General features: G+C 46.6%; 1 protein-coding gene across 1 annotated transcript in view; it reads right to left on the reverse strand.

Annotated features, from left to right (window-relative positions):
• csmd2 (CUB and Sushi multiple domains 2) overlaps positions 1–16,162 on the reverse strand; it is a 995,459-nt gene that overhangs the window by 307,461 nt on the left and 671,836 nt on the right. Inside the window, exon 33 of the mRNA XM_072502405.1 lies at positions 5,569–5,665. Within this exon, the coding sequence (XP_072358506.1) occupies positions 5,569–5,665 (97 nt within the window). The remainder of the gene's footprint in view (positions 1–5,568; positions 5,666–16,162) is intronic.

Genomic DNA, 16,162 nt, shown 5'->3' on the forward strand with positions numbered 1-16,162 from the left:
GAGGTAATATGGGCTGAAGTTAGAAGTAGGAAAGGAGCGGTCATGTTGTTAGGAGTTTTCTATAGGCCCCCAAATAGTAATAGAGATGTGGAGGAAGAAATTGCAAAGCAGATTATGGATAGGTGTGGAGCTCTCAGTGTAGTTGTCATGGGTGGCTTTAACTTTCCAAATATTGATTGGAACCTCTATAGGTCGAACAGTTCGGATGGGGCAGTTTTTGTACAGTGTGTGCAGGAGAGTTTCCTGACACAATATGTGGATAGGCCGACAAGAGGTGAGGCCACGTTGGATTTGGTACTGGGTAATGAATCGGGCCAAGTGTTAGATTTGGTTGTGGGAGAGCACTTTGGAGATAGTGACCACAATTCGGTGACTTTCACAATTGCAATGGAGAGGGATAGGGCCAAACGGCAGGGCAAGGTTTATAATTGGGGTAGGAATAATTATGATGCGATTAGGCAAGAATTTGGGAGCATAAGATGGGAACAGAAACTGTCAGGGATAGGCACAAATGAAAAGTGGAGCTTGTTCAAGGAACAAATACTGCGTGTCCTTGAAACGTATGTCCCTGTCAGGCAGGGAGGAAATAGCCGTGTGAGGGAACCATGGTTCACAAAAGAGGTTAAATGTCTTGTCAAGTGGAAAAAGGAAGCGTATGTCAGGATGAGAAAACAAGGTTCAGTTGGGTCGCTGGAGGGTTACAAGGTAGCAGGGAATGAACTAAAAAAAAGGGCTTAGGAGAGCTAGGAGGGGGCATGAGAAGTCCTTGGTGGGTCGGATCACGGAAAACCCCAAGGCTTTTTACTCTATGTGAGAAATAAAAGAATGACCAGGGTGAGGTTAGGGCCGGTCAAGGACAGTACTGGGAACTTGTGCATGGAGTCAGAAGAGATAGGAGAGGCGTTGAATGAATACTTTTCTTCAGTGTTCACCAAGGAGAGGGGCCATGTTTTTGAGGATGAGAGTGTGATACAGGCAGGTAGGCTGGAGGAGGTAGATGTTCTGAGGGAAGATGTATTAGCAATTTTGAAAAACCTGAGGGTCGACAAGTCCCCTGGGCCAGATGGGATATATCCTAGGATTCTTTGGGAGGCAAAGGATGAGATTGCAGAGCCTTTGGCTTTGACCTTTGGGTCCTTACTGTCCACGGGGATAGTGCCAGAGGACTGGAGAGTGGCGAATGTTGTTCCTCTGTTCAAGAAAGGGAAGAGGAATGACCCTAGTAATTATAGGCTGGTTAGTCTTACTTTGGTGGTTGGTAAGTTAATGGAAAGGCTCCTGAGGGATAGGATTAATGACCATTTGGAAAGCTGCAGCTTAATCCGGGATAGTCAACACGGATTCGTGAAGGGTCTTGCCTCACAAATCTGATTGAATTCTTTGAGGAGGTAACTAAGTGTGTAGATGAAGGTAGAGCAGTTGATGTCATATACATGGATTTCAGTAAGGCGTTTGATAAGGTTCCCCATGGACGGCTCATGAAGAAAGTAAGGAGGTGTGGGATAGAGGGAAATTTGACCAATTGGATAAGAAACTGGCTATCACATAGAAGACGGTGGTGGTGGTGGACTGGAGACCAGTTACCAGCGGTGTACCACAGGGATCAGTGCTGGGTCCTCTGCTATTTGTGATTTTTATAAATGACTTGGAGGAGGGGGCTGAAGGGTGGGTCAGTTAATTTGCTGATGACACCAAGATTGGTGGAGTAGTGGATGAGGTGGAGGGCTGTTGTAGGCTGCAAAGAGACATTGATAGGGTGCAGAGCTGGGCCGAAAAATGGCAGATGGAGTTTACCCCTGATAAGTGCGAGGTGATTCATTTTGGTAGGACAAATTTAAATGCAGATAACAGGGTCAACGGCAGGGTTCTGAGGAATGTGGAGGAACAGAGAGATCTTGGGGTTCACGTCCACAGATCTCTGAAGGTTGCCACTCTAGTGCATAGAGCCGTGAAGAAGGCCTATAGTGTGTTTGTGTTTATTAACAGGGGGCTTGAGTTTAAGAGCCGTGGGGTTATTCTGCAACTGTACAGGACCCTGGTGAGACCACATTTGAAGTATTGTGTGCAGTTCTAGTCACCTCATTATAAGAAGGATGTGGAAGCATTGGAAAGGGTGCAAAGGAGATTTACCAGGATGCTGCCTGGATTGGAGGGTAGGTCTTATGAAGAAAGGTTGAAGGAGGTAGGGGTTTTTTCATTGGAGTGAAGGATGATGAGAGGCGACTTAATAGAGGTTTATAAGATGATGAGGGGGATAGATAGAGTGGACGTTCAGAGACAATTTCCTCGTGTGGATGTAGCTGTTACAAGGGGGCATAACTATAAGGTTCGGGGTGGGAGATATAGGAGGGATGTCCGAGGTAGGTTGTTTACTCAGAGTGTGGTTAGAGTGTGGAATGGACTGCCTGCTGTGCTAGTGGAGTTGGACACTTTAGGAACTTTCAAGCGGTTATTGGATAGGCACATGGAGCACACCAGAATGTCAGGGAGTGGGATAGCTTGATCTTGGTTTCGGATAAAGCTCGGCACAACATCGAGGGCCGAAGGGCCTGTTCTGTGCTGTACTGTTCTATGTTTTATGTAGTCCCAAGATGTGCAGGTTAGGTGGATTGGCCTTGCTAAAAGTGCCCATGGCATCCAAAAACATGCTGCTTAGTTGGAGTTATGGGGCTACAGGGATAGGGCGGGAGAGTGGGTCTAGGTAGAGTGCTCTTTCAGAGGGGCGGTGCAGACCCGATGGGCCGAATAGCCTCCTTCTGCCTGAGTGGCAGTTAATACCGTAAACCTTCCCCAAGAGAGGCATTACAGGGTTCTTACTGGCTCTCCAACAAGTAGGCAAGGCCCCTGTCACCTTCATCAAATACCGCCCATTGGCAAATTCTGGTGAATGAATTAACTTCTGCATTAAACTGATTCGAAGAGCTTGACGTTGATGAACAGATTATAGTTTAACGTGATTACAGAGGAGAAACATGTAAAAATAGGATGTATGTACATTGAAGTCATGCAGATAATCAGGATTGTGAACATTCCTCAATCAACCAGCAACATTCTTACAACTAAAAATACACAAAAGCAAAAGGAAATAATTATTTCACTTTAAGCATTTTCTTTTCCTCCCTTTCCTCCTCCCTGTAACATTTTATTTGTCTTCTTTATTTACCACAGAAATATACCATCTTGAGAGAGTCAGGAAGGTGTTCTGCTTGCAGACTTCAGCTAAGACCATCCTTGTCATGGTTATTTAGAGCTGCCTTGGGCAGGTGGTGATGGGGTCAACTGCTTCAACCTCCTGCCTCTCTCTGGAGCAGTGTGTGAAGCAGCTACTGGAAGTTCTCTTCTTCAACAGCATTTGCTAAGGTACTAAACGTGGACATACACCCTTCACTGCAGGACCCCGGATTCACTGATTCAGAAAATAGATAAACATGACATTTTACAAGTCACCTTCCGTTAACCTACAAAAGTAGAAATATACTTTAATCCAACAGCGTGATATGATTTCCTGGCTTCAATAACTGCAAAGCCTTTTCTCAGTGCTCCATACTGAAGTGCATTATCAGCCAAAAGGGTATTGAAATTCTGTGCAGTTATTAATGCAAACAATTGTTATCGCCGAATATCTGCAAAAGTCATCTTCAAAGTTATCTTAAATTTCTACAGAGCTTCAGATTATTCTCTGGGGCCAAAATAAAATTTTTACAGCACATTTCATTTCAGTGTCAAAATGAAAATATATCCGTCAACTGATTAATAATTTATAGGTAGTCATATGCAATTATTTCATGTGAGCCTGGAATAATACCAATATATCAAGTATAATAAAATGATATTTGCAGACTTTAGGAATGTTTTGGATACCTAAAGCACTCAATGTCACAAACTACCACAGGCATTTTATAATCTTAGCAGCTAACGTCCTCACGATAGCTTTGTGGGTAAGTTACTGGACTAGAATAGATAATGCAAGATGCACAAATGAAATGTGACCTACACCATCATCTGTGGAAGAACCATTGTAAGCAGAGAAACATTAAAAATGTGACAGTAACATTGAAGGTGTAATATTTCAGACCTGATACCTTAGAACACCAATATTTAATGTAAAACTTGAAGGCAAATGTCCATACTATCTTTATCATCAAAAGTTATTTAGCCTATCAAGTTTAATCCTTTCACAGAACATTTAAAATATATTCTAACAGAGACTCTTATCTAATGTTTTAATCTCAAGGGAATGTTGTTCCTAAGCAGTCCTTGATCTCCAGAATATCATTCATCCCTCCTCACATGTGCACTTGTATTGTCCCTCCCTCCCTCCCCTCTAGATCTTATTAAATGTTTTACACCTCTTCTTATATCCATCCATCCCATATTCAATCACATATTTATCCACTCAAATAACAATAAAATACTGCGGATGCTGGGGCAGGAAATGCTGGATGAACTCAGCAGGTCTGGCAGCATCGGTGGAGAGAGAAACAGAGTTAACATTTTGGGTCGTTTAGATTTGGAAGGTTAACCCCATTTCTCTCTGCAGATGCTTCCAGACCTGCTGAGTTTTTCCAATATTTTCTGTTTTTATTTTACACATTTTTCCACTCTCTTTTAGGTTAAAATCACAACCTTAGTTGCTTTTGTGCATTTTGACGGATACCTGTCTCTAACCATTTTACTTGATGTTTATGAAATCTATCTACTGATCAATGCCTATGATCTGCAAATAGCTATATCATATTTGCCTCACAGCAATTTGATGACCTGAATCCTAACTAATCTCAATCTTCTCTCCTCCGCAGAAAGCTAATTCAGCCCTCTGTGTCTCTCCTTATAATTTACAGCTCAACTTTGGACTCTTTCCAACTGTAGTACTCAGGATATGCAAAACTGCCTATGAATGAGACTGACAAATGATCAATCAAACATTAGAAAAGTTTATTTGAATTGTAAGGGATGCTTCTGTCCGCTTTGCTGCTTGATCTGAGTAAAAAGCAAAGAAAAAGGGCAGAATATTTATTATGCCAGGAGTTTGTCCCTTAACACTTGCAAAAGCATTATCTCACGATCTCGACGGAGGGATGTATGGAATGGATACATTCTAGGAGGTTGCGTTTTACTCCACCAATGTTGAAAGGGTACCCAATATGAGGAGACCAGAGAAAATGTTGATCTTGTGTCCAGCATTCAGCCTTTCTCAGATCTGAGAGGGGTAGACAACAATTAGGTGGAATACCAAAAATATATCAGTACCTTATGTTATAGAGACTGAACACCACCCATGGGTTTGCAACTACTGTGGTCGCAAGTTTTCTCAGAGAGAACTGATGGGCTATACTAAAGATCAAAGTACAGAAGTGCAAGGTAGTTCAGTTCCAAGTATTGGAGATGAGAGAATGAAGGTCAGCCCTGTATCGCCAAACCTTCAAATGTGAGGTGTGCATATAAATCCATTATTCATGCTACTTCCATTTGTAACATTAATGAGCAATATGAAATGCATACCAAACATGTTCTTAAAAAGAGAATATGATTGTCACAAATATTTTTACCTCAATAGGAAGAAATTACCTGAGAAACTGCCAAGCATTGTTGCTGTAATATCACCACCATCAAAAACCTCTAGGGAATCCCAGTTATGCTCAGTGGCAAAGTTGATAACTTGAATCTGAAACCAGAATTAAGTATGGTGTGTTAATTTAGAATTGGCCAAAAACATATTAGTATGTGCATATTAGCCAAATTAGCATGTCAGACAATATTTACAAAGAAGTTGAGGTGAGACATCATTAGAGAATTTGGACAACCTCAATTCAAGTTCTTGGCAGGCACAAACCTACACCATGAGACTGATCAATATTCAGTGTAAACTGGCACTAAATTGTTAATCCCATTTAAATGAGCTGGGGGATGACTGCTGCATGAAATGGAAATCGCAGATTGGTCCATTAACAGAGGGCTGTTTAAAATTCTACTCAAGACAAATGATCACATCAGCCAAGACAAAGTTAAAATCTGGATCAGAGCCATACTTTTCTGCCATGTAGGAATTACTTTACGTAGATACTCTTTACAAAACATGAGGAAATTGGGGGGCGGGAAGGCGGAGAGAGAAATCTGGCAAGTTAGATCATAGCCCTCTTCCTGATATTCCCTCTCATTGTAATTAAATCAGTTTCCAGCACAAGATCCTTCCCACCAGGTTCTGGTTTTCATATTTCACCGAGGCAATTCTCAAAGGCCAGATGACAGAGACCATCTATTCCAATTCTCATCCATGGACAGGTTCACTCAGTGAGCTGAATATGCAGCCACATAATGAGCAAAAGAATAGGCTGTGAGTAATACCAGTGATCTGTCCACAATCCATGATGGCTGAAATAAACAGGAAATTATCTCTGATGAAATCACAGAAGTATCTGCAACTGCACTGGAATAGATTCCTGTCTATTTCAAGCTGTAAGGATACGGAAAGAACTGCCCAGAGTTTTAGATCTCAGGTCCATGTGTCACCTGTGAACCATTCAATGAAATTCTCCGTTCCACGCAAACCGTTCATATTCAGACCAACATCATACTTGAAGACTACAATTGTGATAAAGGTTTGATAATCTCCTTTAAATATTGCATCCCGCATCATTTAATGGGAGGCACAGTATTTAATTGTAGCAAAGCACCGAAACAGTTGACTAAATTATATAGTGCTTGTTTGGTCTATTGAGTTTGTCCGTGAGGCATTCCAACTTCCCGAGCATATACCTAATTGTATATCGATTCCCTTAACAATTTCCATGTAATACCAACTAAAGGTTTACATTATCACTTGGCAGATTATTTGGAATCAGGTTTTGGGTCAGCTACATATTCATTTTACCTGTGTGCTTAAGGAAGAACCAATCATCCAACATTTAGGGTGTGATCTACCAGCCGCGTAACGCCTGAATGGGGTGCAGATGGAATGACACGTGGGAGGGTCTTGTAGAGGATCGGAGGCCCCCAGGTGGTTTCCCTTTGGTCAAGGTGGCTCCCTGGCACTGCAGGTGCCATGTGGGCATTGCCAGCCCAGCACCCTGGCGGTGCTACCTGGCTGCCAGCCTGGCACTGTCCGTGATGCTGGCAGAGGCATAGTCAGGGTGTCCGGCTGACAATGCCAATGTGCCAGGCTGGTATTTTCCCCACACCAGGGATCGGGCCCGGGGGTGCCCTGCCCGTGTGAGGTGGGGTGCAGGAGGGGTGGGCAAGGATCTTCTTATAGGTGAGTTGGGGCTTTAGGGAGGGAGGTCCGTGGGGGCACGTCGGAGGTCAAGAGATCGGGACGGCATTTAAAAATGACGCCCTGATCTCCTCCTGCACCAAGGAGTTCCGGCAAGCGGCGTTCCCGGGAGTGTGTTCTGCGCTGAGGCCCCCTGGATTGCAACAAAGGCCCAATAGATAGTCGGGAAACACCTGGCTAAATATGCTCATCACAGGATTCGGCTGCAATTTGGTTAGATCGCGTCCTTACTCTTAATAAAATGTTTCCAGGTGAAAAATGGCTTCTGCGGCTGTAAACTCAAACAGTAAATGATTTTAAAACCATTAGTTTAAAAACAACAAACAATGAATAAAGTGCTGCATTTTTGGCTTTCCAGTAGGTTTAATAAATCCATTACATGGCTTGTTTAAATGTGATTTGCAGAAAGCAGGTCTACGTAATTTACTTACAATTAACCTCCCAAATCATACAAGTTTAAATAATAAATGACTAACTTGAACTGAGTGAAAAGAAATCCTGTTCAATTATTATCTCTGAGTTCATCAGACACGCAACTGAACAAAACATTATTACAGAATGGTCATCAATCCTATTATTTACATCTCCACAAGTGAAGTTCACTATATAACAGACACTACTTGTTTCCTGCTGTTCATACCTATCTTTCAACCATTATCTCTGCACTCTGCAACTTTTCTCTAAATTCTATCGAACTCCTGGTTTAAAACTTTCCTAAGAGCCTTTCTCTGTAAATATACTTTTGTTCATCTCTCCCCTACTTTTTGACTTTCTTTTCCTCCTACTTCAGCATGTTTTCTTCTAATTTGTCAGGCATCCAGATATCTTTTAGTACCTGGGACATATGTTAAGAGTGTAAAGAAACAGAACATGAACAGAAACCAAAATTGCTGATTTTGCCCATAACGATCTCTCCACATCCATGACCCTATATTAGCCCCAACTTTAGTGGCTTAACATTCAGAGATAAGTGGGTGTAATTTAATGCTTTCCACAGGTGAGTTTGGAGATGGGGGGCAGTGAACGGGGAAGGAGTGTGTTGGGGTGGTAAGGCTCTGTCTGGGGTGGTAAGGCTCGTGAACGGTCTTCTCATTTGAATGCCAATGGCCTCATTCCATTGCTGGTGGTATTCAACTAGCAGCAACTGGGGCAGTTGTCATGCGGAGAGCTTGAAAAGCAAACCCAGCTGTGCTTGCTTGTGGGCTCCTGAGGGGGGTGAGGCATCCTCTTTATCAGGCATTCAATGCCTGATTGAGCGACCCAGCTTTGGAAAGAAGATAGCCCGCTGAGAGCCTGACCCCTTTCTTCCAACGCCTGCCCTCGCTTGCTAGCAAATGAGCTCCTCCCTGCAATCCCCATCTTGCCTTCACTCACCTAATCTCCATCCCACCCTCATTCACCTAATCCCCTATTACACATGGCTCAAAGCCCAGCCACTACCATGATAAAACCTTTCCCGATCTTGTAATCACAGCATAATCACATGCCATACCCAGTGAAGAGCTGGTCTCATTGGTTCACATGCAGTGCTTTTGTAGGGGCTGTTTGTCTCTCCATAACACAATCCTGCCAGATTCTGAGCCAAGGAGATATGAGCATTTGTACTCACATGTAAGTCTCAGAATGTCCTCAGAATCTTTGGATTGGATATTAACTTCAGAGTTGCCTGCAATGCTCCAGCCATCCTGATGTCCTAGACATACAGCTACAATGCCATAGCCCTACTCACCATCAGGTGGATTGGTATGTATCTACAGAGGTAGACCTGTCTGCAGGAGTCAGCCACAACCTGGGTGGACAACTGCGCCTATCCCTCAACACTCACCTATCTCTTTGTGGCTCCACATAGCTGCTTGTGTTGAGCAGCAGCTACACACGAGTAATTCCATTGGTTCGTAGGCCAAACCAGAAGAGGGTAGCATGCAAGCTGGTGCCCACTTGTGAAGGCAAACATCTATTACCATCCGAAAGCTAGTGACATCGAAACAAACCTGTTGGACTTTAACCTGGTGTTGTAAAACGTCTTAGTGTGTAGAGAGGCAGTGGCATAGTGGTGTTGCCACTGGACAAGTAATCCAGAGACCCAGGGTACTTCTCTGGGGGCCTGGGTTTGAATGCCACCATGGCAGTTTTACTGCATTCAATTAAAAAATCTGGAATTAAAAATTTAAAGAAGTCCATGAAACCAGTGTTAATCGTTGTAAAAGTTCATCTGATTCACTCATGTCCTTTTGATAGAAATGAAATCTGCCAGTCTTACCTGGTCTGGCCTACATGTAACTCCAGACCCATAGCACTGTGGTTGACTCTAAGTTCAATTCGGGATGGACAGTGAATGCTGGCCCAGCCAGTGACACTCACATCCCCTGAATGGATTTGAAAAAAGACAGTTGTAAAGTTTGCTGGCTCAGATAATCACTTTTCCTGCTGGCAGTCCATCCCCACCCATAGGTTTCCCGATGATATGGGGTGGTTTCAATGGGAATTCCCCTTAATAAGCAGAGGAAGAGCAAATCTCACCACTGAAGATCGGCGCACCGCCAGGAAACACGACGAGGGGAATCCCGTCCCATATCTCGACTTGCCCGTTCTTGTCAGACAATTAGAAACAGATGTGCATGGCTGAGAGAAATCATCCACAAAATGCAGTATATTGCGGGTGAGACTGTGGGATCAACTAACCACTGCTCAGGAGCTCATGGATTGTTCACTTGCATGAAGGAAAAGGACAAAAGACTGCGTAAAGGAATCTCGCTGCTTGTGATAACTTGTAAGATTTGAGTAAAAGTTCTGCTCAACAAACTGGAAAGCCACATAGCAGAATGCATGCTGCCAGAAAGTCAAAGAGGGTTCAGGAAAGGCAAGGATAGCCTGTGACATGATCTTAACCCTTCAAGAAATAAAAAGAGATCTGCCACAAACAATAAATGGGACTCTAAAGATGACTTTTGATGACATGACGAAAGCCTTTGACACAGTAAACAGATTGGCTTTGTGGAAAGTCTCAGCCAAACTTAGGTGTTTTGATAGAGCTATAAATCTGATACAGCAGTTTCTCAATGGAAATATGGCCTGAGTCGCTGACTATCGTGAATACATTGACCTCTTTGACATAATAAGTGGTTTCTTTGATTTTTAAGATTTTTTTGGCTGCCATGCTTTCTGGAGCATTTGGTGGAAATGTTGATGGAATGTACATCCAATTCCCTTCAACTTGAGCTGACCAAAATCTCAACTAAGGCATTAGAGACAATGATATTGGAATTGTTGTGCCCTTGGTGTCACACTGTGAGAATGGCCTTCAAAGGATCATAGACTGTTCTTCAAAAGTGGCTGATGACTATGGGGCTAACCATCAGCTGAAGGAAAACAGAGATACTCCACTAACTACCATCTTATTCTGACTATAGCCCACCTACTGTACTGATCAATGACTCAACCCTGAAGGCTATAAGATGACTCAGTTCTTGGAATCACAGTCTTCAAAAAATGTCTGTATTGACAACAAGATGGAAGATAGAATTGCTTGAGCTACAGAGTTTTATTTGCTAATTGTGCAATCGTTGTTTTAGATTCCCCTCAAATGACCACGCAGAATGAAAGGTTCCAGAAGAACGAGGAGCAGGAGTAGGCCATCTGGCCCCTCACCCTCCCCTGCCATTCAATAAGATCACAATTGATCTTTTTGTGGACTCAGCTCCACTCACCCGCCCGCTCACCATAACCCTTAATTCCTTTACTGTTCAAAAATCTATCTTTTCCTTAAAAACATGCAATGAGGCAGCCTCAAATGCTTCACTGGGCAGGGAATTCTACAGATTCACAACCCTTTCTGTGAAGAAGTTCCTCCTCAACTCAATCCTAAATATGCTCCAAATCTGTTTCCAAATTCAATCCCGAGTCTGTGCTGATGTCAGTGATCTCAGCTGTGTGACGCGAAAAGCACAAAGAACTAACCTTACTTGCTATTGGATCAGATGGATGGATGGGTCACAGGGGAAGGGTGGGGTGGTTTGTGGAGCATCAACCAGACTTATATCCTGATGGCTACCCAATACCTTCTGCTGGAAAGAATAAATGCTGGGAAAGGACAAAATCAGGAAAACATGTGATGCCTTGAAAGTTGAATATGGATGCTGCTGCCATATCTCAGGCATGATAATTTGCCAGTTGGGCAAAGTACTGGAAAGTCATGAATACTGGTGAAATCCTGCCCAACTAGAGTGTCATGATATTCAGATAAACATATCATGGTGCAAACACACACACACTGATGGACAGATGAACGGACCAATCAACACACACGCAACATCACAGCCAATCACCAGTGAGAGCACACGCACTATAAAACGGGGAACACCACAGTTCCCGCTCATTCCAGCAGGAGACAGCTCAGAGCACAGAGCTCACAGCGTGCCACTCAGACATACACCATGTGCTGAGTGCCTCTCTAAGATAGTGTTAGGGCTGGGTCCACAGGTTAATGGGAAAATTACGAACCACAGTCATAAGTTCACAGATTTTGTTATTAAGAGTAATAAAACTGCCATCTACAACCGTGTTAGTTCATCTGTATAGCGGAACACCCAACACGACATAGTACCAGGATTGGAACACAGCAACTGTGAGACCCTCCTGCACATCTTCAGGGATCCGCCATCCTGTGCCATGGACACCATCAGCCCATCGCAGCCGCTCCAAATCGTTGGAAGCCTCGGCGTCAACTTCGAAGCTGTTTAAACAGCGCTTCCAGTTCTTCCTAGAAGCCACAGAAAGGGAGAATGCATCGGACACCAGGAAAATCTCCCTCCTCCTCTCCACGGCAGGGCAACACGCCATCCACATCTACAACTCCCTGGTGTTCGCGGAAGGTGAGGACAAGACGAAGTATAAGACTGTCCTTCTAAAACTTGAGCAACACTTCAGCGTCGAGGTGAACGAGAGCTTCGAGAGGTACCTCTTCCAGCAGCGCCTGCAGGATAAGGATGAGCCTTTTCAGTCTTTCCTGACACACCTCCGTATCCTCACGCAGTCCTGGGGCTATGAGGCCACCTCCGATTCCATGATTTGGGACCAGATAGTTTTTGGGGTCACCTCAGACACCCTACGCCAGCAGCTTCTCAAAATTAAGGGCCTCACCCTAGCCACTGTCATCGAAGCCTGCGTCCTCCATGAAAACGCGTCCAGTCGGTACTCCCAATTCCAGGCGGCCGAATCGGCATGGCATTGGTCCTACGAGGCCGAGCGGGTCCAGTTGATCGAGTTCCTTCCGGCCCGCAGCCCGGACGAGGGCGGCCATTTCGCGCGCTTTCCGTGGCCTCCCGCGCTTGTACGCGCCAAAAGAGACGTCGACGCAGAGGGACGTGACACGCAGGCGCGCTCTACGCAGGACCGAACTGCGCATGCGCGGTGGCGCAATGAACGCCATGATGTCACGACGTGCGGCAACTGTGGCTCCGTACATTTAAAGCGGCAATGTCCAGCAAAGAATCGACAATGACTCAGCTGTGGCAAGATGGGACACTACGCTGCCTGCTGCCGAGCAGCTCAACCTGCCAACGCTCCCCAATTCCGCCAGCCTCGCAGAGACGTGCGGGCCATTCAGCCTCCAGACACCGAGTCATAACCTGACGACGTACAGACCGGTGATACTGACGACCGGGAAGCCTTCCGCGATGCGGTCATTGACAGGAATCGGATGTCCCCAAGTAGGACCCACCAGCCGATGCCAGTCAACAGCGTTAATCCGGGTGATGAATGGTGTGCCACCCTAACGGTCAACCGACCACCAATTACATTCCGTTTAGACACTGGTGCCTCCGCCAATCTTATTGCATGGTCAGCCTTCTATGCCTTGAAGGTCAAACCACTGATTCGGCCATCCCGCTGTCAGATGGTCGATTACAGCGGAAATGTTATCCCGGCCATGGGATCCTGCCATCTCGAGGTTACACACAATGCATACACAGCCACACTGTCCTTTGAGATAGTTGGATCCTCGAAGGACTCTCTGCTAGGCACACAGGCGTGCAAGGCTCTCCACCTCGTTCAGTGGGTACACACTCTGTCTCCAGAAGGCACGTCCGACTTCCCGGATGCAGACTTTAGGGCACAGCTCCACTCGCTCCTCGCCCACAACCAGGAGGCTTTCGAGGGCATGGGCACACTGCCCTACACTTACAGAATACGGTTCAAACCGGACGCCACCCCGGTCATTCACGCACCTCGTAGAGTCCCAGCACCACTCAAAGACCGCCTCAAGAAGCAGCTGCAGGATCTCCAGGACCAAGGAGTGCTTTCCCGGGTCAGTTCCATGGTGTGCGTAAAAACGCCCTCTGGCGAACTCCGGATCTGCATCGACCCGAAAGACCTGAACAACAACATCATGAGGGAACACTACCCCATACCCAAACGGGAAGAGATCACGAGCGAAATGTCCCGGGCTAAAATTTTTTACAAAGCTTGATGCCTCAAAGGGTTTTTGGCAGATTCAACTGGATCAGTCCAGCAGGAATCTGTGCACCTTCAACACTCCCTTTGGCAGGTTCTGCTACAACAGAATGCTGTTTGGCATCATCTCGGCATTCGAGATGTTTCACAGAATCATGGAACAGATGATGGAGGGCATCGAAGGGGTGCGCGTCTATGTTGACGACGTCATCATCTGGTCCACCACACCACAGGAGCACATCAGTCATCTCCAGCGCGTCTTTGCTCGGATACGAGAGCACAGCCTGCACCTCAACCGAGCCAAGTGTTCTTTTGGCCAAACTGAGCTAAAGTTTCTGGGGGACCACATATCCCAGTCAGGAGTGCGTCCGGATGCAGACAAAGTGACAGCGATTACAGCCATGCTGCAGCCGGCAGACAAGAAGGCAGTGCTATGTTTTCTCGGGCTGGTCAACTTCCTGTGGAAGTTCATTCCCAACCTTGCCTCCCACACAACGGCTCTTCGCCACCTAGTGAAGAAGACTACGGAGTTCCAGTGGCTGCCTGCACACCAGAAGGAATGGGAGGAGCTCAAGATTAAGCTCACCACAGCGCCGGTATTGGCGTTCTTCGACACTTCTCGAGATACGAAGATCTCGACTGATGCCAGCCAGTCCGGCATTGGGGCGGTACTCCTGCAACGGGACGACACTGCATCATGGGCCCCGGTCGCCTATGCCTCACGGGCCATGACCCCCACAGAACAGCGCTATGCGCAGATTGAGAAGGAGTGCCTGGGTTTATTAACCGGCATAGATAAGTTCCACGACTACATGTATGGTCTCCCTCAGTTTACCGTGGAAACCGACCATTGCCCCCTGGTCAGCATCATACAAAAGGACCTGAATGAGATGACCCCTCGCCTCCAGCGCATCCTGCTCAAGCTACGGAGGTACGACTTCCAACTGGTCTACGCCCCGGGAAAGGACCTCATCATCGCGGATGCCCTGTCCAGAGCAGTGAGCACACCGCCCGAATCGGGGGGGTTCGTATGTCAGGTCGAAGCGCATGTGGCCTTCACATCGGCCAATCTGCCAGCTAATAATGCAAGTCTGGCCCGTATTCACCGGGAGACTGCAGCTGACCCCCTTCTACAACGTGTGATGCACCACATGACGGAAGGGTGGTGCAAAGGACAGTGCCCACAATTCTACAATGTCCGGGACGACTTGGCCGTCATTGACGGTGATCTCCTAAAGCTGGACCGGATTGTGATCCCACACAGCATGCACAGGTTGGTCCTCGAACAATTACACGAAGGCCATCTCGGGGTTGAGAAGTGCAGGCGGAGGGCCCGAGAAGCTGTATACTGGCCGAGCATCAGCGATGACATCGCCAACATGGTGCTCAACTGCCCCACCTGCCAAAGGTTTCAGCCAGCGCAACCCCCTGAGACGCTTCAGCCCCATGAGTTGGTAACGTCCCCCTGGGCGAAGGTGGGTGTGGACCTTTTTCATGCGCTCGGCAGGGACTACATCATCATAATTGATTATTTTTCAAATTATCCAGAGGTCGTACGCCTGCACGATTTGACATCGTCAGCTGTCATCAGGGCATGCAAAGACACCTTCGCTCGCCATGATTCCGCTTACCGTCATGTCGGACAATGGGCCCTGCTTTGCGAGCCAAGAATGGTCTTCTTTTGCCGCTTCGTATGGCTTCACACACGTGACATCCAGCCCTCTGCATCCCCAGTCAAATGGCAAGGCAGAAAAGGGCGTCCATATCGTCAAGCGGCTCCTCTGCAAGGCTGCTGATGCCGGATCGGATTTATGTTTAGCCCTGCTGGCCCATTGCTCGGCCCCACTGTCCACTGGCCTCTCACCAGCCCAGCTGTTGATGGGTCGCGCCCTCAGGACCACTGTACCGTCCATTCATGTTCCTAAACCTGACCATGCTCCAGTATTGCAGAGGGTGCGACAGCAGCGTGCTCAGCAGAAGGTGGCACATGACACTCGGGCGACTGATCTTCCTGCCTTGGCGCCTGGAGACAACGTCCGCATCCACCTACCAGTGGGTGGCTGGTCGGCAACTGCCGAAGTTCTCCGCCGCGTGCCTCCCCGCTCGTTCCTGATGCCTGATGGCTCCATTCGCCGGCGTAATCAGCGGGCCCTTCGGCTGCTTCCGCGCTCGCTACATGATCATGCACCGGTGCCACACCCTCCTGTTGTCCCTGATGTCGACTTTGTGGAGCTTCCTGCCACTATGCCTATTCCTCTCTCGCCTGTGGCCAGGCCCATTCCTCAGCCGGTGGATCCTGACCCACCCTTGAGGCGGTCAACCCGAATTCGTCGCCCACCTACTAGGCTGGACTTATGAGCCTGTTTGCACATTGGACTCACTACAGTATTATGCCACAATGTTAATGTGTTTCTCTTTTTGTCGTTACAGGAGTTCGTTTTC

Source organism: Scyliorhinus torazame, chromosome 1 (genome assembly GCF_047496885.1).
Source record: "Scyliorhinus torazame isolate Kashiwa2021f chromosome 1, sScyTor2.1, whole genome shotgun sequence".
Classification (NCBI taxonomy): domain Eukaryota; kingdom Metazoa; phylum Chordata; class Chondrichthyes; order Carcharhiniformes; family Scyliorhinidae; genus Scyliorhinus; species Scyliorhinus torazame.